The sequence below is a fragment of the Manis javanica genome, chromosome 13 (genome assembly GCF_040802235.1).
Source record: "Manis javanica isolate MJ-LG chromosome 13, MJ_LKY, whole genome shotgun sequence".
Classification (NCBI taxonomy): Eukaryota; Metazoa; Chordata; class Mammalia; order Pholidota; family Manidae; genus Manis; species Manis javanica.
In genome coordinates this window covers 21,070,239-21,093,854 of record NC_133168.1, presented here as the reverse complement: position 1 = coordinate 21,093,854, position 23,616 = coordinate 21,070,239, and the positions used below count along the sequence as shown (strand labels likewise).

Sequence of the window (23,616 nt, the reverse complement as noted above, 5' to 3'; positions counted from 1 at the left end):
CTCTTCCCTGGGCTATTGTAGGAGCCTCCTAACTGATAGCCCGCTTCAGGCCTTGCTCCCCCTAGTAATTTATTCTTGACCACAGTGGGTCTTTCTTTTTTAATTTAAAAGGCAGAAAAGTTAGCCGTTTTCATAAAATGCATGAAAAAAATTAACTCATATGACCTTGGAATTATTTTTAATATCAGTTTGGATTCATGATTCAAGAGAAAAGTACTTCCCCTGCTCTATTCTGAACAGCCCTTCATACCTCTCTGTCTTCCATTTCTAATTTCTAACTTTTAGGTCATTTCTTTTTCTGAGTGTTTACTGTTGCTTTAAGCCTAGGACCTCTTCTTGACACCTCACACCTGTTAAATTAAGTATAATCATTCAGTACTGCTATGCCATTTACGTGTCATATTTTTTATATACTCAGCAGATACTTAAGTATTGTGCTATTTCTGTAGAGGAGAAAAAAACACCTTGTGCCTTTTTTCTTTTTTCATAAAGATTAATTTTCTCCCTCAGTCATGCTACTCTGGGTCTGATGGATGGTTTAGGGGGAAAGTTAGGCTCACCTTAGCAGGCAAGATCTTCTTCCTCAGATCCAACTGAAAATCCCTGCCACCTAAGTCTTAGTGATTCTTCTCTAACAGTGTCCCTACTCTTTTGTTTTTAATTTATTTAAGCAAATCATATTTATTGGGTGTGCTTCAAATAGCAGTGGTAACCTGAAACATTAGATAGAAGGATATCCCATTGCAAAGCATTCTTAAACACAGTCTTATATGTGGCACTTGGCGACCTCTTATGTTTAGAGTTGGAAATATCCTCTCAGAAGTGTATACTGTGCAAGTTACAACTTATACAGAGGAAGAGGAGGATGTGTATTATATTTTAAGCACTAAAATTGACCGTGGGTATCAAGAGAAAAGTAGGCTGGTCACCCTGTTTCTGTTCTTTTTTTCCACTTTTCTATGACTCTTGTATTCTTTTCTCTAATTCTGAAAATTCCACTGTTAGTAATGAAAGGTACAAAATGAGTAAGAAAATAACTCATAAAAATCTTAAATCATTATTGTCATTAGGTTATTTGAATTCTTTTTTCCAGAATTTATTTATCAGTTGGTATGTAGCAGAGGAGCTCAATAGGGAAGGAGGGGTGAGTGAAGTAACCATGGCATCAGCCTTCTTATCTGGCTGACTGGGTGAATAGTGATGCCATCAGCCAAAACGAGGTACTGGAGAGCAGGTTTTGTTGGGGAATATAATTAATTCAATTGGGGATATGTTAAATATGATTTCCTTAACAATCTAAATGTCTGTTAGAAAGTTTAATATTCAGAAAAAAGGACAAAAGACAGATTTGGGAGTCATGAGCACATGGGTAATAGTTAAGCTAAGGGTCTTGTTGAAATTAGCCTGGCCAAAAACAAAGTAAATGAGAGCTTTTTAGGAGGGGGCTAAAGGTGGAGCCCTGAGATCAGTCACTGACCATAAAAGGTGGAGAAACAGTAGTGGGAAGAACAAGGAGAAGAACGTGTGCAGAAGGAAGAGCCCCAGGTAGGGGGCAGTGTCAGATGTCTCTGCAGGGCTGAAGAGAAGAAGAAATTGGATCGTAAAGTTAGAGGAGTGAATTTCAGCTGGAGAAATGCAGACTACAAGATGCTGTGTGGCACAGGAAAGCAGAGAGAGAGAGAGAGAAAGATAGGAAGGGAAAGAGAGTGTGAGTGATAATGGTAAGGGAGAGAGAGTTCTTGGAAGATTATGTCAGTTTGGGAGATTTAGGACGTTTTGTCCCACGTAGAGGGGTTGATTAAGCGTAGTAGGAAGAGACGGCAATAACTCCTGGGGTTAGATTTTATAGTTACCTTGTCAGGTCAGGCTCTTGACACACTGAGCCTGCTGTGATGTCATACTGGTAGGCTATGCTGCGTATTACCAATGTTTGTATTTATATCAGCCTTGTCCTATTGCCTTGTTTACCATTCCTAACAGATTAAGGGATAATATTAGAGTTTTACATTTCTCATGTATTTGTGTGATTATGCTGTAGATCACATTTATATTTCAACAGCTGTTTCTTGTGGGCGAAGCAGCAGTGACATTGAAGCTTTGCATCAGGCCTATTACCATCTAGCCCATTCTGGGGGGACGCAGGGGAGGAAGGACTTGGGAGCAGTGCAGGGGAGAACGCCAAGAGCTCAGTGAAAGATCATCCTCAGGAAGATAGAGAGTCCCCTAAACACATCTCTACTACAGAATCTGGTAAAAGTTGATTTATTGAGACTCTCTCTGAACAGTTTCCAGTGTAGTGTAATTTAAATACAGTTTCTGTAATGATTGTTTCTCATCTCGGAATTTATTTAAAGGGTTCAAATGAAATCTGGAATCATTGTTTTAACTGTGAAGTTAAACATGGGATAAAATTTCAATTATTCCTCCAATTGCCTTGACCAAATGAAGAAATCACTTAAGTGTTTTCAATTTTTTTACCCTTTTCCATGTACATGTACCGAAGTTACTTTTTGAACAGAGTTACTTTTTGAACAGAGAACAGAGAAAGAGATAGTGTGTGGATACACCCATATACATACATTTAATATTTAGATATTCCATACATAAATGGTATAGATCTATCAAGTACATACGCATATGCATTTCAAATGTAAACATCAAAGGAGGTTTTTTTTCTTTTTTGGTACAAGCAAGTTTACAGTGGGAAACGGGGCTTATTATTAATGACATTTTGCTAAGTGTGTCAATCAGAAAATGTAATTTTGGTGGTGACATAAAATTTAGCAATTTACAAAACATTTTTGGTTGCTGTTCTAACTTTTTTCCCCTCTTAGATCTGCCCACAGTAGAGGAGCTGATGAAACCTATGAAAATAAATTCCTTTGGAGTCAGTGGTTTTGACTTACAACCTGTCAGGTATGAGTTTTTTGGAATGAATTGTACAGTTTGTTTGTTTATTGCCTTGTCACTGAAAAATTTTAGAGTCATTTGTTCTAGTTAATCATTCCTAGTGAATGATTAATAAATGGGAAGCTTGTATGAGTCTACCTGTGAGTCACTGCTTTCTTTATTAGTCCTCACTTAGTTCATCAAAATTCTTCTAATGCTAAAATTAAAACAAAAGGCTGATGCTACCAAAAAAGTTGCTACCATTAAGTAGTCTTAAAGCTTTTCACTGAAAAACAAAATCCTTTCAGCTTTACATATCTTGGATAGTTGATTTGAACAGTGAGAGGGAACATGAATTTTCTTCCGTATATGAGTCATAGATTTCCTTCTTTATAAACCAGCTCATTTTACACTTAGTCACAGACCAGCCAGTAGCTCACAAGGTGAGTCTTTGGTCACAAGAGTAATGGGCGTCTTGGAAATGCTCCCGCTCCAGTGCCCTTTAAAGGAAACCTGTGGAACCTTGCTGTTATTCTCCAGCACACAGAGTAGCACCTCACAACAACTTTGTCGTAAGACAGTTTTACATATGTGTAATGCTTAGGGTATCACATCCGTTATCTCATGTGACCCTCTGGCATCTTTATCTCTGTTACTCAAGTGATGAAAGTGAAGTGAACCAGTCCAGCGGTGGAGCTCTCTCCAGAACCAGATGATGATAGCTACCATTTTTATCACATTTTATAGTAGGCGAGTTACTGTACAAAGTGCTTTCCATATTAGATTTCATTTCATCTTAGAATAGCTCCCTGAAGTGTATTCCATCATTATCCTATCCCCATTTCATAGATAAGAAAAATAAAGCTTAAAGAAGTTAAATAAATTGCTCAAGATGACATGGCTAAAACCAGAGAAATCTGTGTTGTGAATCACATATATTGTCAGTTCTCTGATCTCCTTGAAATATTTCTGTCAAAAGCCTATCATCCTTTCACATATTCATTCATTCGTTTGTGTTTTCAACAGACACATTTTGAGGCCCTACTAGTACCATATCCCCATCGTGTGCATCACTTGGAGTGTTGCTTGCCCTGTTTCTGCATTTGTGCTGGTTGAGAGAAAATGATGCAGCGAAGCTTACTCTAAAGCCCACCCACTTGAATGCTAAGTCTGCTGTTCTGCTGGCCTCCAGTGCTCGTTGGCATTTATAAGGGGCAGGTTATGCCCACTTAGGATTGCTGTTTAGGGTTCTGGTAGTGTAACTGAAGAGATTCTCTTTACCCATCGTGTGTGTTTGTGGGCATAGGTGGAACCATGCTAGTAATGTGAACTCTAAATATAGTTTTTTATGCTTGTGTTAAGAAGTTGAAAACCAGAATACTTACCTTAAAGACATAACAATAATTATAGAAATGTCAGTAGTATAAACTTTAGTACACACATCCAAATACTCTTTAGTAAACTGTAGGGTAGGCAATCCTAGCTACTATAACAAATAACCGTTGAAATTTCAGAAGCTTAACATCATCAGAAAGTTATTTCTTGCTCATATCATATGTGTGTCTGTGGGGCTGGGGAGGGACTCTGTTCCACCATCATTTAGGGACCTAGACTACTTCGATCATCGACACATGGTTTTAAGGTTGTTATGGTCTCAACCAACCAGTTGATAAAAAAAAGAAAAAAAAATGACTTAGAATATTTCCTTTTAGCTGCCTCAGCACAGAATCATTTGTATCCCTGCAGCTCATATTCTATTGACAAGAACCAGTATGTCCAGATAACAAGGTCCAAGAGGGCTGGAAAATGGGGTTTGCTTACGTGCTCAGAAAGAAAAGTGAAATACGAGTTTGTTAGGCATCTAGCCAGCCTTTATAGAATCTACCTTTCTAATAGCCAAGTATGCATTTCACTCTTTTCATACAAAGACCCCCTCATCCCATCCCCAAAGCAAACAACCCAAAGTCCCATTCAGGGCTGTGTCCATGTGAATGGCCAGGATTGCCAGGTGAAGCACAGTCCTCTCCATCAGGCTTGATTTAGCTCCTCATTGTCTGCTGTGCAGTGACTTCCTCCCCCGCACCCAATGATGTAAAACTGCAACAAATACTCCCATTCAGAAAGGGAAGTTCTGAGGAAACTTTTGATTTTGGTTTCCTTATGCAGTCAGTAATGCAACTTCAGAATCCACTGGAAAGACCTTATAAAGACCTCCTACTTTGAAGTTGGGAATTTTCCATAATCAGGCCATTATTCTGCTCTTAAGAAGGAGCTGCCTTATAATACATTGTTCCACATAGCACCTAGCTGTATAGCTCCGGGACAGATTTGTCTTGCATTTTGTCACCCTTGGCTGCAGCCGGAGTGGGCTTTTGGGGGTGGGCATGCCCATCTTGGAGGATGCCCTCCTGTGGTCACTTCCTACTTGCTGGTGGGTTAAAGTTCCTGAACAAGTCTCTGGCTTTTTTTTTTAAGTAGGGTTGTGGTTTCTTTGTCATTACAGTTCCTTCAAAAAGTTAAGTCCCATGTGCCAACAACTGCAGTTACAACTTTTTGCTAGACAAAGGTGTTTTAAACCTGCTTTCTGTCTTTGCTTTCTTGTCCCTCTGTTATTTTCTCTCAGTTTAATTGCAGCTGTCTGGCTGGTGTTGGAATAACAACCTTAAGTGCGAAGATGACACCTTTAATATGACCTTTGCCTAGGAACTGAATCACTCTTTTCAAACAAGAAGTCTTATGAAATCTTGCTTTTTCATAGCATTTTCAATGCCAAATCTTACTGTTTAAACCTAGACACAGAGTGAACCTAAGAAACCCTGAGTTTCTAGACTCTCTGTTCCCTTTGATTGCTTCTCTCGGACTGGCCCACTCTATTGTGAGCTCATCTTTCTTATCGTAAATTGCCAAAAGTAGCTAATAGTAGCTGGCACTTAAGAACTTGCTGTTCTCTCCTGCCATTTCTCCTTGATACCCCAGACTCTGTAGCCATGTGGTCTGCCTCATAAACTATTGCAGGTGACAGTTTAACAAATGTTTGCCACTGTGACATGTGCACTGCCTCCCTCTGGCCTCTGGTTCGTATGCTGCCTTGTCCAAAACCCAGCCATTAAGCCAACAACACGTATCTTAGGTTCTTGTCACCAGAGCACTCCCATTCTAAAGGGAAGGACTAGAAAACGGACCCATCCAGATTTGAGGCAGGGAGGAAATGCAGTTTAACTGGCACAGGCAAGTTTTGATGAGCATCTAGTCAGGTTCTGCGACCACAAAGAGTGAAAGAATTATTTTATTTTCTAATGATTCTAGCTACTTTAAGGCTTCTAACAATTACCAAAAAGCCATTCTACCTTACTTTTATGGAAATGGTAACCTATTAATTTTTTTAATCTCATTTTATAAATTATAAAATTAAATTATCTAATTGACCATTATTAGTTTGAAAGCAGCAATGACTATATTTTTTGGAACTCCCAGAATATGCTGATATTTAACCACATTTAGGATGTTTCCTTAAGAGATTCCCACAGTTTTAAGATCCAGTTGTCTGAAATGTTCTATTGCATTTAGGTGTTTTTTAACCACAGAAATGATTTATTTCAAAATCTTAGTGATGTTCCTGTTCTACTTTAAAGTTTTTCTATACTGTGATGAAATTTATGGTTTTTAATATTTACACCCCATGCCTCATTAACATAAATAACAGTTACTTCTTTAGTTTCTTCTAGAAATGAATAAATTATTTTTCCTGCCTCAAATGCATGTTGACTTTATAAAATATTATTGATAAAAAAATACTACCAAAAGTCCACTTAGAAATTTATATTTTTTTCTAGCACAGAAGCAGTCTCAGTCTTGCTTGGTTTGGCGTTGCTTTGATGTAGGTCTCACAGTCATTCATGTCATCCCTCGTATTGTACTGCATTAGAATTATCTAAAATTTAAAGCAATTATATGATACCATGTGAGTGAATATACTTTCGGCCAGAATTGTAAATAATATATTTGACATTAATGACCTAATTTGAATAGTTCCAAATATTAAATACATTAAATATCATATGTTAATAATACAAATATATTTATATGTATATTATGTGTGTGTGCATTGTATTAATAAAACTGATATTTGAGGAGTCATATAGGGTTCATTATCTATGTACTGTTTTGTTTTATAGCTGTAAGAAATTGGCTGATAGAAAAGAAACTGAAATTGTTAGCCCTTCACCCCTGAATATGAACCCAAATGTTATATCTCAAGAGCCACAAATTGGGAACCAATTTTTTGACAAAACTCAAGAGAATGTGGTTTTACAAATGACAACAAACAAATGTATAGAAAGTAGCTGTCCAAGAGTAAATACTATGGAAGAACATATAGATAAAATGTACCTTGATATTTTGAAGAAAAAGATATCTGTTGCTCCTACATTATTACCTCAGGATGACAAATTAAATAAAGTAAGTGTTTATGATCTAAATAGATTTGACATTTTGTTAAATTATGTTATATAAATATTGTCTGTAAGTATTATTTCTTAAGCTAATGCAATTAATTAGACACTAATCTCCATATAGATCCTGTATGTTTGTGAACAATATTTATTATAACACCTTGCAGTCCCCAAATTGGAAATTTCCACTATAACATTAGCTTTCTTTTAGAAGTCATCTTTTCTATTTTTCACTTTTTTAAGTAAACATAGTCTAGGATTTGAGTAGTATAAGAAAATAAAATTTATTCACCATTCTAGTGCTTTTTACTCAGTTTTCCCAAGTAGGTCTGTATTCTGCACCTACTATGTGAGTTGGCATTTTATATAAATGCTGTTCTCAACTGTTGAGAACTTTTATTTCACTGTTCCTTTTTTCTCTGTTCTTGATCTGTTCTGATTGATGGTTTCCATGATTCCAATATTCTATTTTATTTTATAATTTTGAGTTACACATTTATTATAAATCATCTCCAGAGCTTGTAGTTAAAGCAGGGTGTTAATAAACATTCATCTTGAGAAAGCTAGAGAAAAGAGTTAAGATTTTATGTCATTTCAAAATGTGCTCATCCCTGCTCTCCTCCATGTTCATACTAGTAAATTACACATCTTGCTTTCTGCAAGCTGATTGTTTATTATTTTGCTTATTTTAGTACTGACTTTGAAGATGTGCTTCAAAATACTAAAATTCTGATGAATTAGACTTAGAGAATTTTAACATAGGGATTTGTCTTCTGTAAATTGTTTTTTAGTAATCATTATGGTTTTGCCATCTGTTAAATGTTTACAACTATAGTTGAAGTTTGTACTTGTGCATAGACTTACAGATCTCAGCTCAGCTCTGGAGAGGAAGAGGCTGTAACTGGTAAACAGGTGCCATACAAGGAGACTGGAAGTGCCCTTCCTTTACTTAAGAGAAAACCCCAGAGTGCACTATATGCATCACTTAGGAGCTCAGGCTATGGCAAACCCAGTTCCCCATTCAAGACGTTTTCTACTCTTGAAAAGAAAACTTCAAAGGACATGAAAAGCAAAAACTTGAGATCCATTCCCACATCAAATCAAACTAGGAAAAAAGGTAATCATATATTCCTTTCATAATAGAATTCTGTGCATATAGTGTATTAGTTTACTTACCATGTTCTTTCTTCTCCCTATTTCCTTCTCTTCTGTGAACTTTCCTTCCTTACTCATAAAGAAGGATTAATCTTAAGGTACTACATTCCATTTCTGAAAGGTTCAATTTACAGGAGATTTTTGTCATTAGTTCTGGGCTCTCCTGCTGTGAGATCCGTAGTGTGGGAAGTGAATAGAAGATGGGAGTTTCAAACCCCTCTTCATCTGGCTGGCTTTGTAACATCCAAAATGTTTTCCAGAGAAGAACAATCAATTCAGAATGCAAATGGTAAACTGCAATACAGAAATTATCTGGAGAGTAGTTCAGTATAGACTTGGAGAGGCAGGATGTTTTACATGTCACATAATACACATTTGTGTACATCACAGTATTTCTGTTATTTCCTAATGTAGTCATTTATATTGACTATATTCAACTCAGAAGCCCATTCAGCTATTAAAAGAAATAGAAATGTTCAGGTCAGACCAACATTTCTGCTGCCTTTAGACCCCAGTGGAGAAGGGAGAGCAAGGAAACCAGAAGCATTTTGTCCTTTCTTTTGTGATTAAATTGAATGAATGACCAATTTTATCATTGTTATGTGGTGATATTTGTCATGAGGAGAGCTACCTTTATTGGAAATTCATTTCTAGCTTACGGTATCTTTCCTGACCTTTTCCTATAACTGTGAATTCCAGGACCACTTTGACTACATTTAAAATTATTTAGGCATCAATGACTTACTACTTCTGTCCTTGTGGGCGTGTATTGGCTGTGGTAACTTGTGCATATGAGATGGGAAGCCTAGGGCTGATTTTTGTCAGCATGAAGGAGAACAGAGAGTAGATGTTGCTTATTCTGGAGAGACAGAAATATGATTGTAGAGGATTAATACAAGCATCCTTTTCTCCTGTTCTTAACCTAGGGACCCCTAATCCCTTCTCCTAAGAAATCTTTTGTGTCTCTTTTCTGTGGAACCTCTGTCTGTGATGTCATCTACTCATTAGAAATTAACCATCCATTGGGTCTAGTACCTAAGATTAAAAAAAGCACCTGGAACATTTCTCAGTTTTAGAATCATAAAGAGGAGTAAGAAAATGTTTCATTAATGTTCTAGGAGTGTTCATTCTGTACATTTTGGGAGCAAGAAGAGGAAATTTTGTTTTTAATATTATTTATTTATTTTAGATAAATTAACCTCCAACATTTTTTGAGGTTTACTTTATCCAAATTCATTCATTTAACAAATACTTTTTGAGCACCTACCTTGGTCAGGCAGTTAAAGCCCATGCAATACATCAGTAAACAAAATAGGCAGAGATATTTACCCTCTCCCATCTTTGTGGAACTTTCATCTGATGAGGAGAGACAGACATTTAACAAGAAGCGTAATAAATAAGAAAATGATGTTATATGTAAGAAAAATGGAAAGTACAGCAAGAGTGTTAGGGGTAGAGCCCAGCAGGTTACAATTTTAAATACGGTAGGCAAAGTGGGCCTCATTGAAAAAGAGCCATTTGAACAAAGACTTGTAGGAGATAAAAAAGTTGCCATGTGGATAACTAGGGGAAGTATATTCCAGAAAGATGAAATAGTGCAGAAGTCCTAAAGTACAAAAGATTGCCTGGCGTGTTCAAGGAACAGCAGAGAAGCCCATGTGGCTAGGGCAGAGTAAGCAAAGAGGATTGTAGGAGATGAGATCAGAGTGTTTTTTGCCAACTGAGAGGAGGAAGACAGGGCTAATGATGTATGTGGAATTTAAGTTGAGTAATGAAGGAAGAAGGAACATCAAGTGGTGTGGTACAGTGTGAGACAGGTAGGAACAATAGACTGTGGGTCCCAGTGGGGTCAAAGGGTTCTTGGAATCCAGCTATCAGGGAGGTGGGAGACAGGATTGATAGAGAGTAAATGCCAGAGACTGAGAATCAGGAGTGATTTACTGGTAATAGAAAAAGACACAGAGTATGCCAGTGGGCATAAGTAGCTAGGTGGAGAGAAGTATAAGGAGCCAGAAGCCAGGGGGTCGCAAGTTTCACCTGTGAGTATATTGAAATTACTAAGAATGAAGACACAAGTAATGTCACAGTAGGTGGAAAAGAAAAGAGGGGGATGACGTAGAGGTTGATAGTTGAAGACAATAATATTTTTATGAGTGTTTTTCCCTATTTCAAAATGTTAGTGTTTGTGACTACCAAAATAAAAATAGAACACATCACTAAATTTTAGATTATACAGTGATAAACCATGATTATTTTTATACTGAGTTACTTTTTCTCATTAGACTATTAAGTATGAATTTTAAAAATCTCTTTTCATTGTAAAATTGCCCACAACAATTTTAGTTTTATTCAGAACTATAATTTCTTTGGGATGGTTATGCAGGTTGGGTTGTCTGAGAAGCAGCTCTCAGATAGAGAGTAGTGTACAGAAAGTCTAGAGAATGCTCTTGGAATCAACATTGGTTAAGATGGGAAAGATGACCGACTACTGGGGCGTCCTCAAATAAAAGGCTGCTTTTTTCATGCATCAGAGAAGCCAGGGATAGACAATTAGAGGTGGTAAAACCGTGCGAGGAATCGGATCCCTTTTTTACTGCTACAAAATCCTTAGTCCATGACTTTTGTCTTCATTGTTAATAAGATGACTACCCAACCTTCAGGCCCTGTCAGGAGGAGAAGCAAAAGGTAAAAGGTTTGTGCTAGTTAAATCATCAACTTTAATTCAGGAAAATAGTCACTTCCCAAGCCCAGTGGAGGAAACTTGCTTTCATCTTATTGGCCAGAACTTTGATCTCATGTCCTCCCCCAATTGCATGGAGTCCAGGGAGATGAATATTTTTAACTGGGCACATTGTTGCTCAGGGCAAAATTAGGTTTCTTTTATCAAGGAGAAAGGAGTTTGGCAGCTAGCCGTACCTGTTATGTGGTTGTTTTCCTTTTTATTCTAAATTGATTTTCTTTGGCCATTAACTCTTATGTTTTTATTTTTAGACTACTAAATTTATTGTCACAAAAGATACTTCCTCATTATTTAAAAATTCCAAAATACAGATAAGTAAAAAGAAGGCAATAATTGAGCCAGAAACAGTTGTATCAAACTGGGTGCACATTCTATACTTCTCATGTGTATGTCCATCTGCAGATAGAAGTAAGCATGGATGAAGGAAGGAGAATGGCAAATATATGTATAAATGGACAGAACATTTCATAAGACTGGGATCATACTTTATAAAATCTTTTTAAATAGAATACTTGATTTAGTTTTACTTAAATCTGTAAGAAACTTCATCCTAAGAAATATTACATCCCAAAAGTTCCATTAAAAAAATAGATTATCTAAACCCCCCAAAGGTTGCCAAAACCATGTTGTTTTTAACTACATTTTTCAATTGTATACATTTTCAGTTTTCCTTTGTATGAAATATAAAGCAGTGAAACGTGTGCATCCCCTACTCACACGTCTCCTACCCATTTTTGTTGGTTTTATTTTTACTTGTTTAAGGTATATTTATTATATTCTCTCCTGCAACCTTGAGTCCCTGAGCTTTTGAGGTTAGATCTTGGTCTTGTTACCAAACAGGTGGAATGCTTTTCCCTAGTCCTTTAGCCAAAGCTTCTCCATACTGGAATTATTTTGATTAATTTCTTATTTGACTGAACTTTCTTATTAATCCATCATTTTTCAAGAAGGGCTCATGGGTTCCAGATTCTGCAGTGTTTTCATGCTTGGAATTTATAGCCAAGAAAATTTTCTTCATGTATAAAGAAAAGATACTGTCCCTGTAGCATTATTGAAATAATTACTTTAGAGAAATCAAAATTGAGAACGTGGGAAGGGAGAATTCGATAAAAAAAGCACTGGCTGACTACAACTCGAACAGAAGCCACCTGCCACCCTTGGCTGCCATGTCCTAGAGGGAACCACAGTGCTAGCAGATCACACCCCTGTCACTGGCCACATTCATGGACTAAAGTGAATTGGAATGATTAACACCTGCTTTTACAGTGACTCAAAACTGGTTTCTTTATGAACGCTTTAAGAAATTCCTTGAGAAAACCTACATCAAACAGTCCCATTAAACATGATGATAACACTCTAAGGAAAATCTCCCCGTGTCCGCACAGAAGATTAGAAAGAAATCTTTGGGTGAGGTGACTTGTTTCTCCTTTTGACTTTACTATACTTTCCAAATCTTTAATAACCATTATTTCACTTTTAATGAAAAAGCAAATTTTACTTCTAAAAAGTTAGTGTCTTGAAGAAATTACATTAAAAATATAAATTTCAAACTCTTCATTTACCTCTAAAGCAGTTAAGTTTTACTGAGTGTACAGCTCAGAACCTGTAGTACTTGAATGTGGGCCTCAAGATCTCTTCTAGGTATTTACCTTAAACTTTTTTTTTTGATTAAATGAGTAATTTATTGGCTTTAGAATTATTCCTATTTGGGAATTTACAAAGTACTTTAAAAGCTGGAAATTTGACCATAATATACATTAATCACATTTTTTCTAAATAATACATATTTTCAAGGTATTATAATAGTACTGTAATTTTATCTTTAAATCAGATATAGACTAGCCATTATGAAGTTTCCACGCAATTTGTATTATTCCATTGATACTGTACTTGATATACATTATTTATTAAAAAATGTGCTTTGAAAGCATAGTTAATATTAACTAAAATGCTTCATAAAGTTATCTGGTTTTTGAGTCATCATTTAGATATTCTTATTTGTTATTGCTGTGAACATGTGAATAACATTTAAAAACAGTAAAGCCTGAAATGATCCCAATCCACATCCTCCTCACATTTATTTACTCCATTTGTCACTTGACATGAATCTTGGGTCAATTAGCCTTCTGTGCCAGCATTGAGTAGAATGGGCAGCACTTCTGAGTACAGTGAAGCAGCTGTGTTGGAGTGTTAGACATCAGCCTACCCTGAGATCCTCATTTAACTTAGTGTTCCAGCATATTAGTGCTTACTGCTATGTAATTGCTGAATACACATTCAATTTTGTTTAGAAATCTTATCTGGGACAAAACTCCTCAAGCCTGCAGCTTCAGGTAGACCAGCTCCCCAAACTCAAAGCTGCCTGACTCCTGAGAAGTCTGCACATCCTGCAGAAACAGGGTCCTGTGTTCAGTCTCGGAATGTAGGTATTGGATTTTCAAAGAATATTCATAATTTTTTATGTTCTATAATTATGTCAAAACTGAATTATAAATAATGAAATACATGAAGTTTCTTTTGTATCAAGAGTGATATCCTAATCACTCATATTGGGCATTGGTTTTCTTACATAGAACCGTATCATTTGGGGTTTTTTTTTTTCCTAACCACCTGTGTTTGAATCTAATATGTAAATCTGCTACAATGAAGTAATGCTCTTCCTTAAAAGGATTCTTCAGGATGCCATGGTGGGATAAAGGAGACAGAACTAATTATGTTTAAAAGAGTTCAGGAAGCAGAGGAAAAATGGAGGGGGGCACAAGCCCTAATTGACCAAATTAAAGTCACATTCTCAGAAAAGGAGAGAGCTGGAAAATAAGATGGAAGAACTAAACAGACAACAAGAGAAGGAGCTCTTCAAACTGAATCAAGACAATTATATTCTTCAAGCCAAGGTACTAGACATACCTCTTTTTCCTTTTTATTGATTAAAAAAGAACTAGAACTTCCTGCTAAATGCACTGTCATCCTTTGTTCCTGGAGTTGCTGACGTGATGTATCCGCTGTGTAAGACAAGAACACGTTCCTGAGCGCCTCCTCACAGAAGAGCCTACATCGATCCCATGGGGAAAAGATAAAAATTTAAGTGGGCTCTTTTTCATAGCTTTCTTCTGTTAGCAGTCCTTTTTGAAAATAAATCCCTTAGTTCCCTTGACCTTCAAGAAGAAAAAATTTCGGTAAGAAATGCTATAGAAGGTCAAGATTCAGAGAATGACACTATATAGCATTTCTGAGTCACTTCCGTCACCAAAACCGTCAGCACAGAACAGCACTCGTGTGCAAGAAGAAAGAACTGGGGCTGAAAAGCAAACCAGAATTTTATTTGGGGTCTTTAGGAATTTCAATCTGGGAAACAGATTCAGGAAGAGCCTGAAATGTGCTCTGAGGGATGTGAAGAAAGACAGTTTTGTTTTGTTTTTTAAAGTATCATTGAAATATAGTCTTATGAAGGTTTCACATGAGTAATATTGTAGCTTCAACATTCACCCATATTATCAAGTCCCCCCCAACCCCATTGCAGTCACCGTCTGTAATAAGATGCTAGAGTCACTACTTGTCTCCTCCGTGCTATACTGCCTTCCCCATGACCTGCCTATGCTGCGTGTGCTAATACTAATGCCCCTCGATCCCCATCTCCCTCCCTCCCCACCCGCCATCCCCCAGCCCTCCCCTTTGGTAACCACTAGTCCCTTCTTAGAGTCTGTGAGTCTGCTGCTGTTTTGCTCCTTCAGTTTTGCTTTGTTGTTACACTCCACCAATGAGTGAAATCACTTAGTACTTGTCTTTCTCTGCCTGGTTTATCTTACTGAGCATAGTACATAGTACCCTCTAGATCCATCCATGCTGTTGCAAATGATAGCATTTCTTTTCTTTTTATGGCTGAATAATATTCCACTGTGTATATGTACCATATCTTCTTTATCCATTCATCTACTGATGGACACTTACATTGCTTCCATATCTCGGCTATTGTAAATAGTGCTACGATAAACATAAGGGTGCATATGTCTTTTTGAATCAGGGATCTTGTTTTTTCAGGTTAATTCTAAGGGTGGAAATCCTGGGTCAAATGGTATTTCTATTTTTAGTTTTTTGAGGAACCTCCATACTACTTTCTACAATGGCTGAAATAATTTACATTCCCACCAGCAGTGTAGGAAGGTTCCGCTTTCTCCACATCCCCTCCAGTATTTAATGATTCTTGTCTTTTGGATGTTGGCCATCCTAACTGGTGTGAGGTGATATCTCATTGTGGTTTTAATTTGAACTTCCCTGATAATTAGCAATGTGGAACATCTTTTCATGTGCCTGTTGGCCATCTGAATTTCTTCTTTGGAGAAGTGTCTGTTCATATCCTCTGCCCATTTTTTAATTGGGTTATTTGCTTTCTGGGTATTGAGGCATGTGAGCTCTTTATATATTTTGGATGTTAAGCCCTTATCAGATATGTCATTTATGAATATATTCTCCCATACTGTAGGATGCCTTTTTGTTCTACTGATGGTGTCCTTTGCTGTACACAAGCTTTTTAGTTTGATGTAGTTCCATTTGCTCATTTTTGCTTGTTTCCCTTGCCCAAGGAGATGTGTTCAGGAGAAAGTTGCTCATGTTTATATTCAAGAGATTTTTGCCTGTGTTTTCTTCTGTGAGTTTTATGGTTTCATGAGTAACATAAAGGTCTTTGATCCATTTCAAGTTTACTTTTTTTGTATAGTTAGACAGTAATCCACTTTCATTCTCTTATATGTAGCTGTCCAGTTTTGCCAACACCAGTTGTTGAAGAGGCTGACATTTCCCCACTGTATATCCATAACTCCGTTATTGTATATTAATTGGCCATTTATGTGTGGGTTTATATCTAGGCTCTCTCTTCTGTTCCATTGATTTATGAATCTGTTCTTGTGCCAGTACCAAACTGCTCTGATTACTGTGGCTTTGTAGTAAAGCTTTAAGTTAGGGAGCATAATCCCCCCAGCTTTGTTCTTCCTTCTCAGGATTGCTTTGGCTATTTGGGGTCTTTTGTGGTTCCATATGAATTTTAGAACTATTTGTTCTAGTTCATTGAAGGATGCTTTTGGTATTTTATTAGGATTGCATTGAATCTGTAGATTTCTTTAGGCAGGATGGCCATTTTGACAATATTAGTTCTTCCTGTCCATTTATTGTTTTTTTTCTTTAATTTCTCTCATAGGTGTCTTTCAGTTTTCAGGGTATATAGGTCTTTCACCTCCTTGGTTAGGTTTATTCCTAGCTATTTTATTCTTTTTGATGCAGTTGTAAATAGAATTCTTTTTCTGATTTCTTTTTATGCTAGTTCATCATTAGTATATACAAATGCAACAGCTTTCTGTGTATTAATTTTGTATCCTGCAACTTTACTGAATTCAGTTATTAGTTCTAGTAGTTTTGGAGTGGATTCTTTAGGGTTTTTTATGTACAATATCATATCATCTGCAAACAGTGACAGTTTAACTTCTTCCTTACCAATCTGGGTGCATTTTTTTTCTTTTTGTTGTCTGATTGCCATGGCTAGGACCTCTAGTACTATGTTGAATGAAAGTGAGAGTGGCCATCCTTATCTTTCTTGTTCCCTATCTTAGAGGAAAAGCTTTAAGCTTTTGGTGGTTAAGTATGATGTTGGCTCTGAGTTTATCATATATGGCCTTTATTATGTTGAGATACTTGCCCTCCCTACCCATTTTGTTGAGAGTTTTTATTATGAATGGATGTTGAATTTTGTCAAATGCTTTTTCAGTGTCTATTGACATGATCATGTGATTCTTGTCCTTCTTTTTCTTGATGTGGTGGATGATGTTGATTGACTTTCAAATATTGTACCATCTTTTCATCCCTGGAATAAATCTGCTTGATTATGATGGGTGATCTTTTTTATGTATTTTTGAATTCAAAACATTCTGCTAATATTTTGTTGAGGATTTTTGCATCTGTTTTCATCAGGGATATTTGTCTGTAATTTTCTTTTTTTGTGGTACCTTTCTCTCATTTTGGTATTAGAGTGATGATGGCTCCATAGAATGAGTTTGAAAGTATTCCCTCCTGTTCTACTTATTGAAATACTTTAAATAGGGTGAGTATTAGCCCCTCTTTAAATATTTGGTAAAATCCAGCTGTGAAGCCATCTGATGATGGATTTTTGTTGGGGGTTTTTTGATTGCCAGTTCAATTCCATTACTGGTAATTGGTCTGTCAGACTTTCTGTTTCTTCCTGGGTCAGTCTTGGAAGGTTGTATTTTTCTAGAAAGTTGTCCACTTCTTCTAGGTTGTCTAGTTTGTTATGATATAATTTTTCATAATATTCTCTAATAATTCTTTATATTTCCATGGTGTCCATAGTGATTTTTCCTTTCTCCTGATTCTGTTTTTGTTTATACACTCCTTTTTTCTTGATAAGTCTGGCTAGACTATTTTGTTAATTTTCTCAAAGAACTGGCTCCTGCTTTCATTGATTTTTTTGTGTGTGGTTTTATTCTTCTCAATTTTATTTATTTCTGCTCTGATCTTTATTATGTCCCTTCTACTGACTTCGGGCCTCATTTGTTCTTTTTCTAGCTTCATTAGCTGTAGGTTAGACTGTTTGGGATTGTTTTTTCTTGAGGTAGGCCTGTATTGATTGCAGTATAATTTCCTCTTAGAACTGCCTTCACTGTATCCCATATGTTTTGGAGTGTTGAGTTATTTTTATTTGTCTCCATATTATTGCTTGATCTCTGTTTTTGGTCATTGATCCATTGATTAGTTAGAAGCACATGATTAAGCCTCCATGTGTTTCTGGGCTTTTTTGTTTTCTTTGCATAATTTATTTCTAGTTTCATTCCCTTGTGGTCTAAGAAGCTGAGTGGCCTAATTTCAATCATTCTGAATTTACTGAGGCTCTTTTTGTGGCCTAGTATATGATGTGTTCTTGAAAATATTCCATGTACAGTTGAGGAGAATGTGTATCCTATTACTTTTGGGTGTAGAGTTCTGTAGATGTCTGTTAGGACCATCTGTTCTAATGCATTGTTTATTGCCTCTGTCTCCTTACATTTTTTCTGTCTGATTAATCTGTCTTTTGGAGTGAGTGGTGTATTAAAGTCTCCTAAAATGAATGCATTGCATTCTGTTTCCCCCTTTAATTCTGTTAGTATTTGTTCCACATATTTAGGTGTGCCTGTACTCCTATATTGGGTGCATAGATATTTATAATGGTTATATCCTCTTGTTGGACTGATGCCTTTATCATTGTGTGATGTCCTTCTTTGTCTCTTACTGCTTTCTTTGTTTTGAAATCTATTTTGTCTCACATAAGTACTGCTACTCCTGATTTTTTCTCCCTATTTTTTGCATGAATTATCTTTTAACCATCCCTTTACTTTCAGTCTGTGTGTATGTCTTTGGGTTTGAAGTGAGTGTCTTGTAGGCAGCATATAGATGGGTCTTGTTTTCTTATCCAATCTGTAACTCTGTGTCTTTTTATTGGTGCATTCAGTACATTTACATTTAGGGTGATTGTCAATAAATATGTACTTATTGCCATTGTAGGCTTCAAATTTGTGGTTACCAATGGTTCAAGGGCAGTTTCCTTACTATCTAACAGTCTTTCTTAACTCGCTTATTATCCTATTACAAACACAATCTAAAGGTTCATTTTTTACCCCCTTCTTCTTTTTCCTCCTCCAGTCTTTACATATTAGGTATCCTATTCTGTACTCTTTGGGTATCCCTTGACTAACTTTGTGGAGTTGATTCAATTTTGCATTTGCTTTGTAATTAACTGGTCTACTTCCTTTACTGTGGTTTTATTTTCTCTGATGGCAGTTATTTAGCCTTAGGAGCACTTCCATCTATAGCAGTCCCTTTAAAATATGCTGTGGAGGATGGTTTATGGGATGTAAATTCCCTCAACTCTTACATATCTGGAAAGTGTTTAATCCCTGCTTCAAATTTAAATGATAATCTTGCTGGATACATTATTCTTTGTTCGAGGCCCTTCTGTTTCATTGCATTAAATATATCATGCCCCCTCCCTTCTGGCCTATAAGGTTTCTGCTGAGAAGTCTGCAGATAGCCTGATGTGCTTTCCTTTTTACTTGATCGTTTTTCTCACTCTGGCCACTTTTAATACTCTCTCCTTGTCCTTGATCTTTACCATTTTAATTATTATATGTCTTGGTGTTGAAAGACAGTTTTATTCAAAAAAAGAAAAGCAGTCTTAGGTAAGTTGTATAGAAAGAGTTATAATGGCCTAGGCAAAATAACTAGTTTTGCTCCATATAGGATAGATCACTGTGTTAGTTGCTAGATTGGAGTTCAGCAAAATAAGCCTCATTCTGAGACTGCAACAGGACGTAGCCACTTCTAGTTAGCACAGTGCAGAAATTCATGTTCCATCTAGTTATGGACGTGCATAAGACCAACTTCCCCAAGGCCTCTCAGCCTTATTTTAGGGCCCTTTGACATTCCTGACTCCATTTCAGATGTTTCTATTCATATTATTTAACTATGATTATGTTAATTCCATAGTGGTTATAAGGTAGTATTAGGCCTTTGCACTTTGAGTTTTCTTACTGTTCCTCACTTCTCAATCATTTCCTTCCAAATGAAAAAACAATTTTTACATTTTCTCAAAGTTAAGTAACTTTGAAAAAACAAACAAAAAACAGAGGTGGTTACATTTTGAAGAAACAACTGATCCTGTTCTCAATTTTATTTATTTCTGCTCTGATCTTTATTATGTCCCTTCTACTGACTTCGGGCCTCATTTGTTCTTTTTCTAGCTTCATTAACTGTAGGTTAGACTGTTTGGGATTGTTTTTTCTTGAGGTAGGCCTGTATTGATTGCAGTATAACTTCCTCTTAGAACTGCCTTCACTGTATCCCATATGTTTTGGGGTGTTGAGTTGTTTTTATTTGTCTCCATATATTGCTTGATCTCTGTTTTTGGTCATTGATCCATTGACCAAAAACAGAGGTGGTTACATTTTGAAAAAACAACTGAAGAAAAACTGAAGCAAATCCAAAAAGAAATACAAGAACAGGAGACACTCCTTCAGGGATATCAACAGGTAAGGTGACTCTTCGCAAAAGAAGAATTTGTTCTTGAGATCCTTTGGTTATAAAACTAAGCATATTAAAGTATTCCTGTGCTCATTTAACAGGTAATGGCAATTCTGGCAAATATGAGGAAGCAATAATTTGACTAGTCTGAACTTTTTCATGAACAGAATTCAAGTGGTTAAGAGCATGGGTTTGCATTCAAAGAATCTCATTTGGTCTTAGCTCCACCACTTGCTGTGCAGCCTTGGGCAAATCACTTTAACTTTCATATAACCCAGTTTCCTCATTTGTGATATTGGGTATGATGAGAGTAATAGGTGCCTCATAAGGAGTTTGTGAAATGAAAATAAGACAGTGCAAACCAACCTCTTAGTGCCTGGCACACAGTAACTAGCTAATGAATGTTGCCTGTTTTTTTAAATAGCCATTTCCTTAAAACTATCCCAATTTTCTTTAGTTTTCTATAACACTTTTCAGTGGAAGGTTTTGATATATTCAGAAATACAAATCTGAAATCAATTGGCATTTGCACTATGAGTGAAAAATGAATTAGAGAAAATCTTTGTGTCCTGCAGAAGGCAGACATTTGCGAACCGTGACGGATCCTTGGTGATGTTGACCTGACAGTTGGCCAGGACAGATTTAGTGATCTCTAGCCTGAGATTTCATCTCAGTTTCTTCCCCACCACTCCCTTTTTTTTTAAATCCCTCCCTTTCTCTCTCATCTTTTTCTCCTTTGACAGCATAGCCTAAGAATCAAGCCTGTCAATAACAAGCATTGTCTTCCAGGAACATCCAGAGAAAGCATTCCAGTGTCAGTGATTACATTTATTACCTGTGGAGTACTGATTTTAAAAGACACATTGCCCTGAAGTTTGTGAGAATCTTCCATACCCTTTGTCCGCCATTCTGATCATGCCATTTAGAACATGCATTTTTAAGGATTTCACAGACCCATTAACATGCTAGCTACCCTCTCCCACAAAGATAACACAAAATTTATGTATCTGTGTATATATTTATATTTTTTTCTGGTTTTCACTAATTCTACAAATATTAAGCACAGATCATCTGCCAGGCATTAGGCCAGATACAGTGAGATAGTGCATGGTTTTCATTAGATCTTCAAAGGTCCTTGATTTTCATCAGGTTCTTAAAGAGGTTAATAACCCAGAGCACCTTAGCACAGATTGGTACTTTCTGATCTCAGTTTGAGTCACTCAAGGCTGAGGGTAAACTGGGTCTAGTCCTTGCTCTCCCTCATCCTGACATTTTCAGAAATATCCAGTCTCTAAGTCTGGTCACAGAAAGTTCCAGAAACATGAACGCCCACTGTGACTATAACCAATTTCTTCATTTTCTTCATTGTGGGAAGCCAAGCCAGAAACAGAAAAAAGAGGGTGCAGATAGTCCCCCCGGCCTTTCCACCCCTGGTCCCCACAGTCAGAATGTGCTTATTCCTACAGCCACTCACCCACTTACTCCTGTGAAATGTGCAAACACTGACATAAGGCCCTTTGACTCTGAGCATTTTTGCAACCTTTTTTTCCAAGAAAACATTTTGGAAAGAATTGTTTTCAGGTAAAACTTTTTTTCTGAGATGATATAAGTAGTTTGAAAAAGATTTTGCTTACTGAAAAACTGAAAAATTTAAAAGACTTTAAAAATGTTTAAAGGATATAGCTGTTGTGAGCATATATACTTATGTTTTATAAGTACTAGCAACTTTTAACTATATGTGATTTTCTATTTATGAAGGAAAATGAAAGACTGTATAATCAAGTGAAAGATCTCCAAGAACAAAACAAGAAAAATGAGGAGCGAATGTTCAAGGAAAACCAGGGTTTATTCAGCGAGTTAGCTTCCTTAAAGTAAGTCCTTTTTAAATTCTTAGAACCAAACAGACTATTTCTAAGTGTTTTATTATTATATTAAGAATACATTTATTTTTACTAAGAATGAAGATTTATAGTTTTGTAACTTTTATATTTTAATATTCAGTGGGTTTGTCTTAGTATTAAATGACTAGTGGATACCTTGGTATTTTCAGCCTATTCATATTTGAGTTTGATTATCAGTTTTAGGAAACTGAATATACAGTATTCTTCTTGATCAGTCATTAAGCCTGAGATGCTTAACATTTCCTAAGGAACCATGGGATTAACAATAATAAAAAGTATGTGTCATACAATATCACATAATGTCTTAGGAGAGGTTCCATACCACAGTAGTAGAGCCTGAGGAGGGGATTCCATCTCCTAGTGGATAACATTCAGGAGAAAGGGAGTAAGAGAAGCAAGATGGGGTGGGGGGGGGGAAGGCAAGTAAGCATATGGTCTCAGCTGGAGACTGGTTTCATTCTGCTCTCACCGGAAGCTTGGGAGAACAGACTGTCCCACAGAGTTGGTCTCTGCTTGAGGCAAGGGGGACAGCCTTTTATACCCCTCATCTTTTATACCACCGACTGAGGTATGCCCCAGGAAGGGGCTGGGGGATATTCCCCAGGCCGTGGGGCAGGGCTCTCAGTGGGGTGAAGCATTTCTCCAGAGGAAGAGAACTTCTGAGTTGTTGTCGACCAATGCTCAGTGTGGCAGGTCGGTGGAGCACGAGCCCTACTTAGGAGTCATAGTTTGGACTGTAAGATCTTTTGGATGTTACTCCGTCCGACTTTAACATGTTAGGTAAAAGGCCAGATCTGCAAACATGGGCAAGTCAGGGTACTACCTTCTTTTAGGAAATGACTGCCGATTTGCATTTTCATAAATACCTAATCACTCAGATAGGACTGCTATTGGAGGAACTTCTTTAGCGATGAATGTCATGAACTTTCTTTTTTTTTTTTTTTTTTTATAGTGGAACTACTAATCTTTTTACTCATGGCAAAATAATAATATATTTTATATAAAACTTTATAGTTTACAATGTATTTTCATATAGGATCTACCAATTCATATAGGATTTATCAATTCCAATGACAGTAAGCAGTTAGAGATAATATTATCCCCTCTACTTTACAGATTAAAAAATTGAGGCTCAGAGAGAAAAACTGACTTGTCCGAGTTCAACAGCCATAACCCAAATCTAGAGCTCCTAGGTGAAACAGTTTATGATTCTTCAGCTATTCAACTTTCTGTGGTTCTTTAGTTACTCAAATGTGCTTATCACTCAAATGTGACAAGAGTTCAGTAATCATTTAATTCCCTATTGCATTAAAATGAGAATGACTTCCAAAGAAAAAAGAAGGAATCTTCAAAAAGGCAAATGGAGAGAACCACCTGCCTCTGGTGTCTGGAAACCTTTTAGTTTGCTTTGCTTTCAGAAGCA

At 36.6% G+C, this 23,616-nt stretch overlaps 1 protein-coding gene across 1 annotated transcript in view; it reads left to right on the top strand.

Annotated features, from left to right (window-relative positions):
- The window catches only part of LOC140845326 (centrosomal protein of 162 kDa-like), a 101,704-nt gene that overhangs the window by 32,568 nt on the left and 45,520 nt on the right, over positions 1-23,616 (top strand). The window contains 11 exon segments of the mRNA XM_073219300.1: positions 2,060-2,128; positions 2,131-2,250; positions 2,835-2,916; positions 7,065-7,347; positions 8,199-8,457; positions 13,527-13,657; positions 13,904-14,037; positions 14,039-14,129; positions 19,866-19,933; positions 20,228-20,300; positions 22,051-22,163. Coding sequence (XP_073075401.1) covers positions 2,060-2,128; positions 2,131-2,250; positions 2,835-2,916; positions 7,065-7,347; positions 8,199-8,457; positions 13,527-13,657; positions 13,904-14,037; positions 14,039-14,129; positions 19,866-19,933; positions 20,228-20,300; positions 22,051-22,163 — 1,423 coding nt within the window.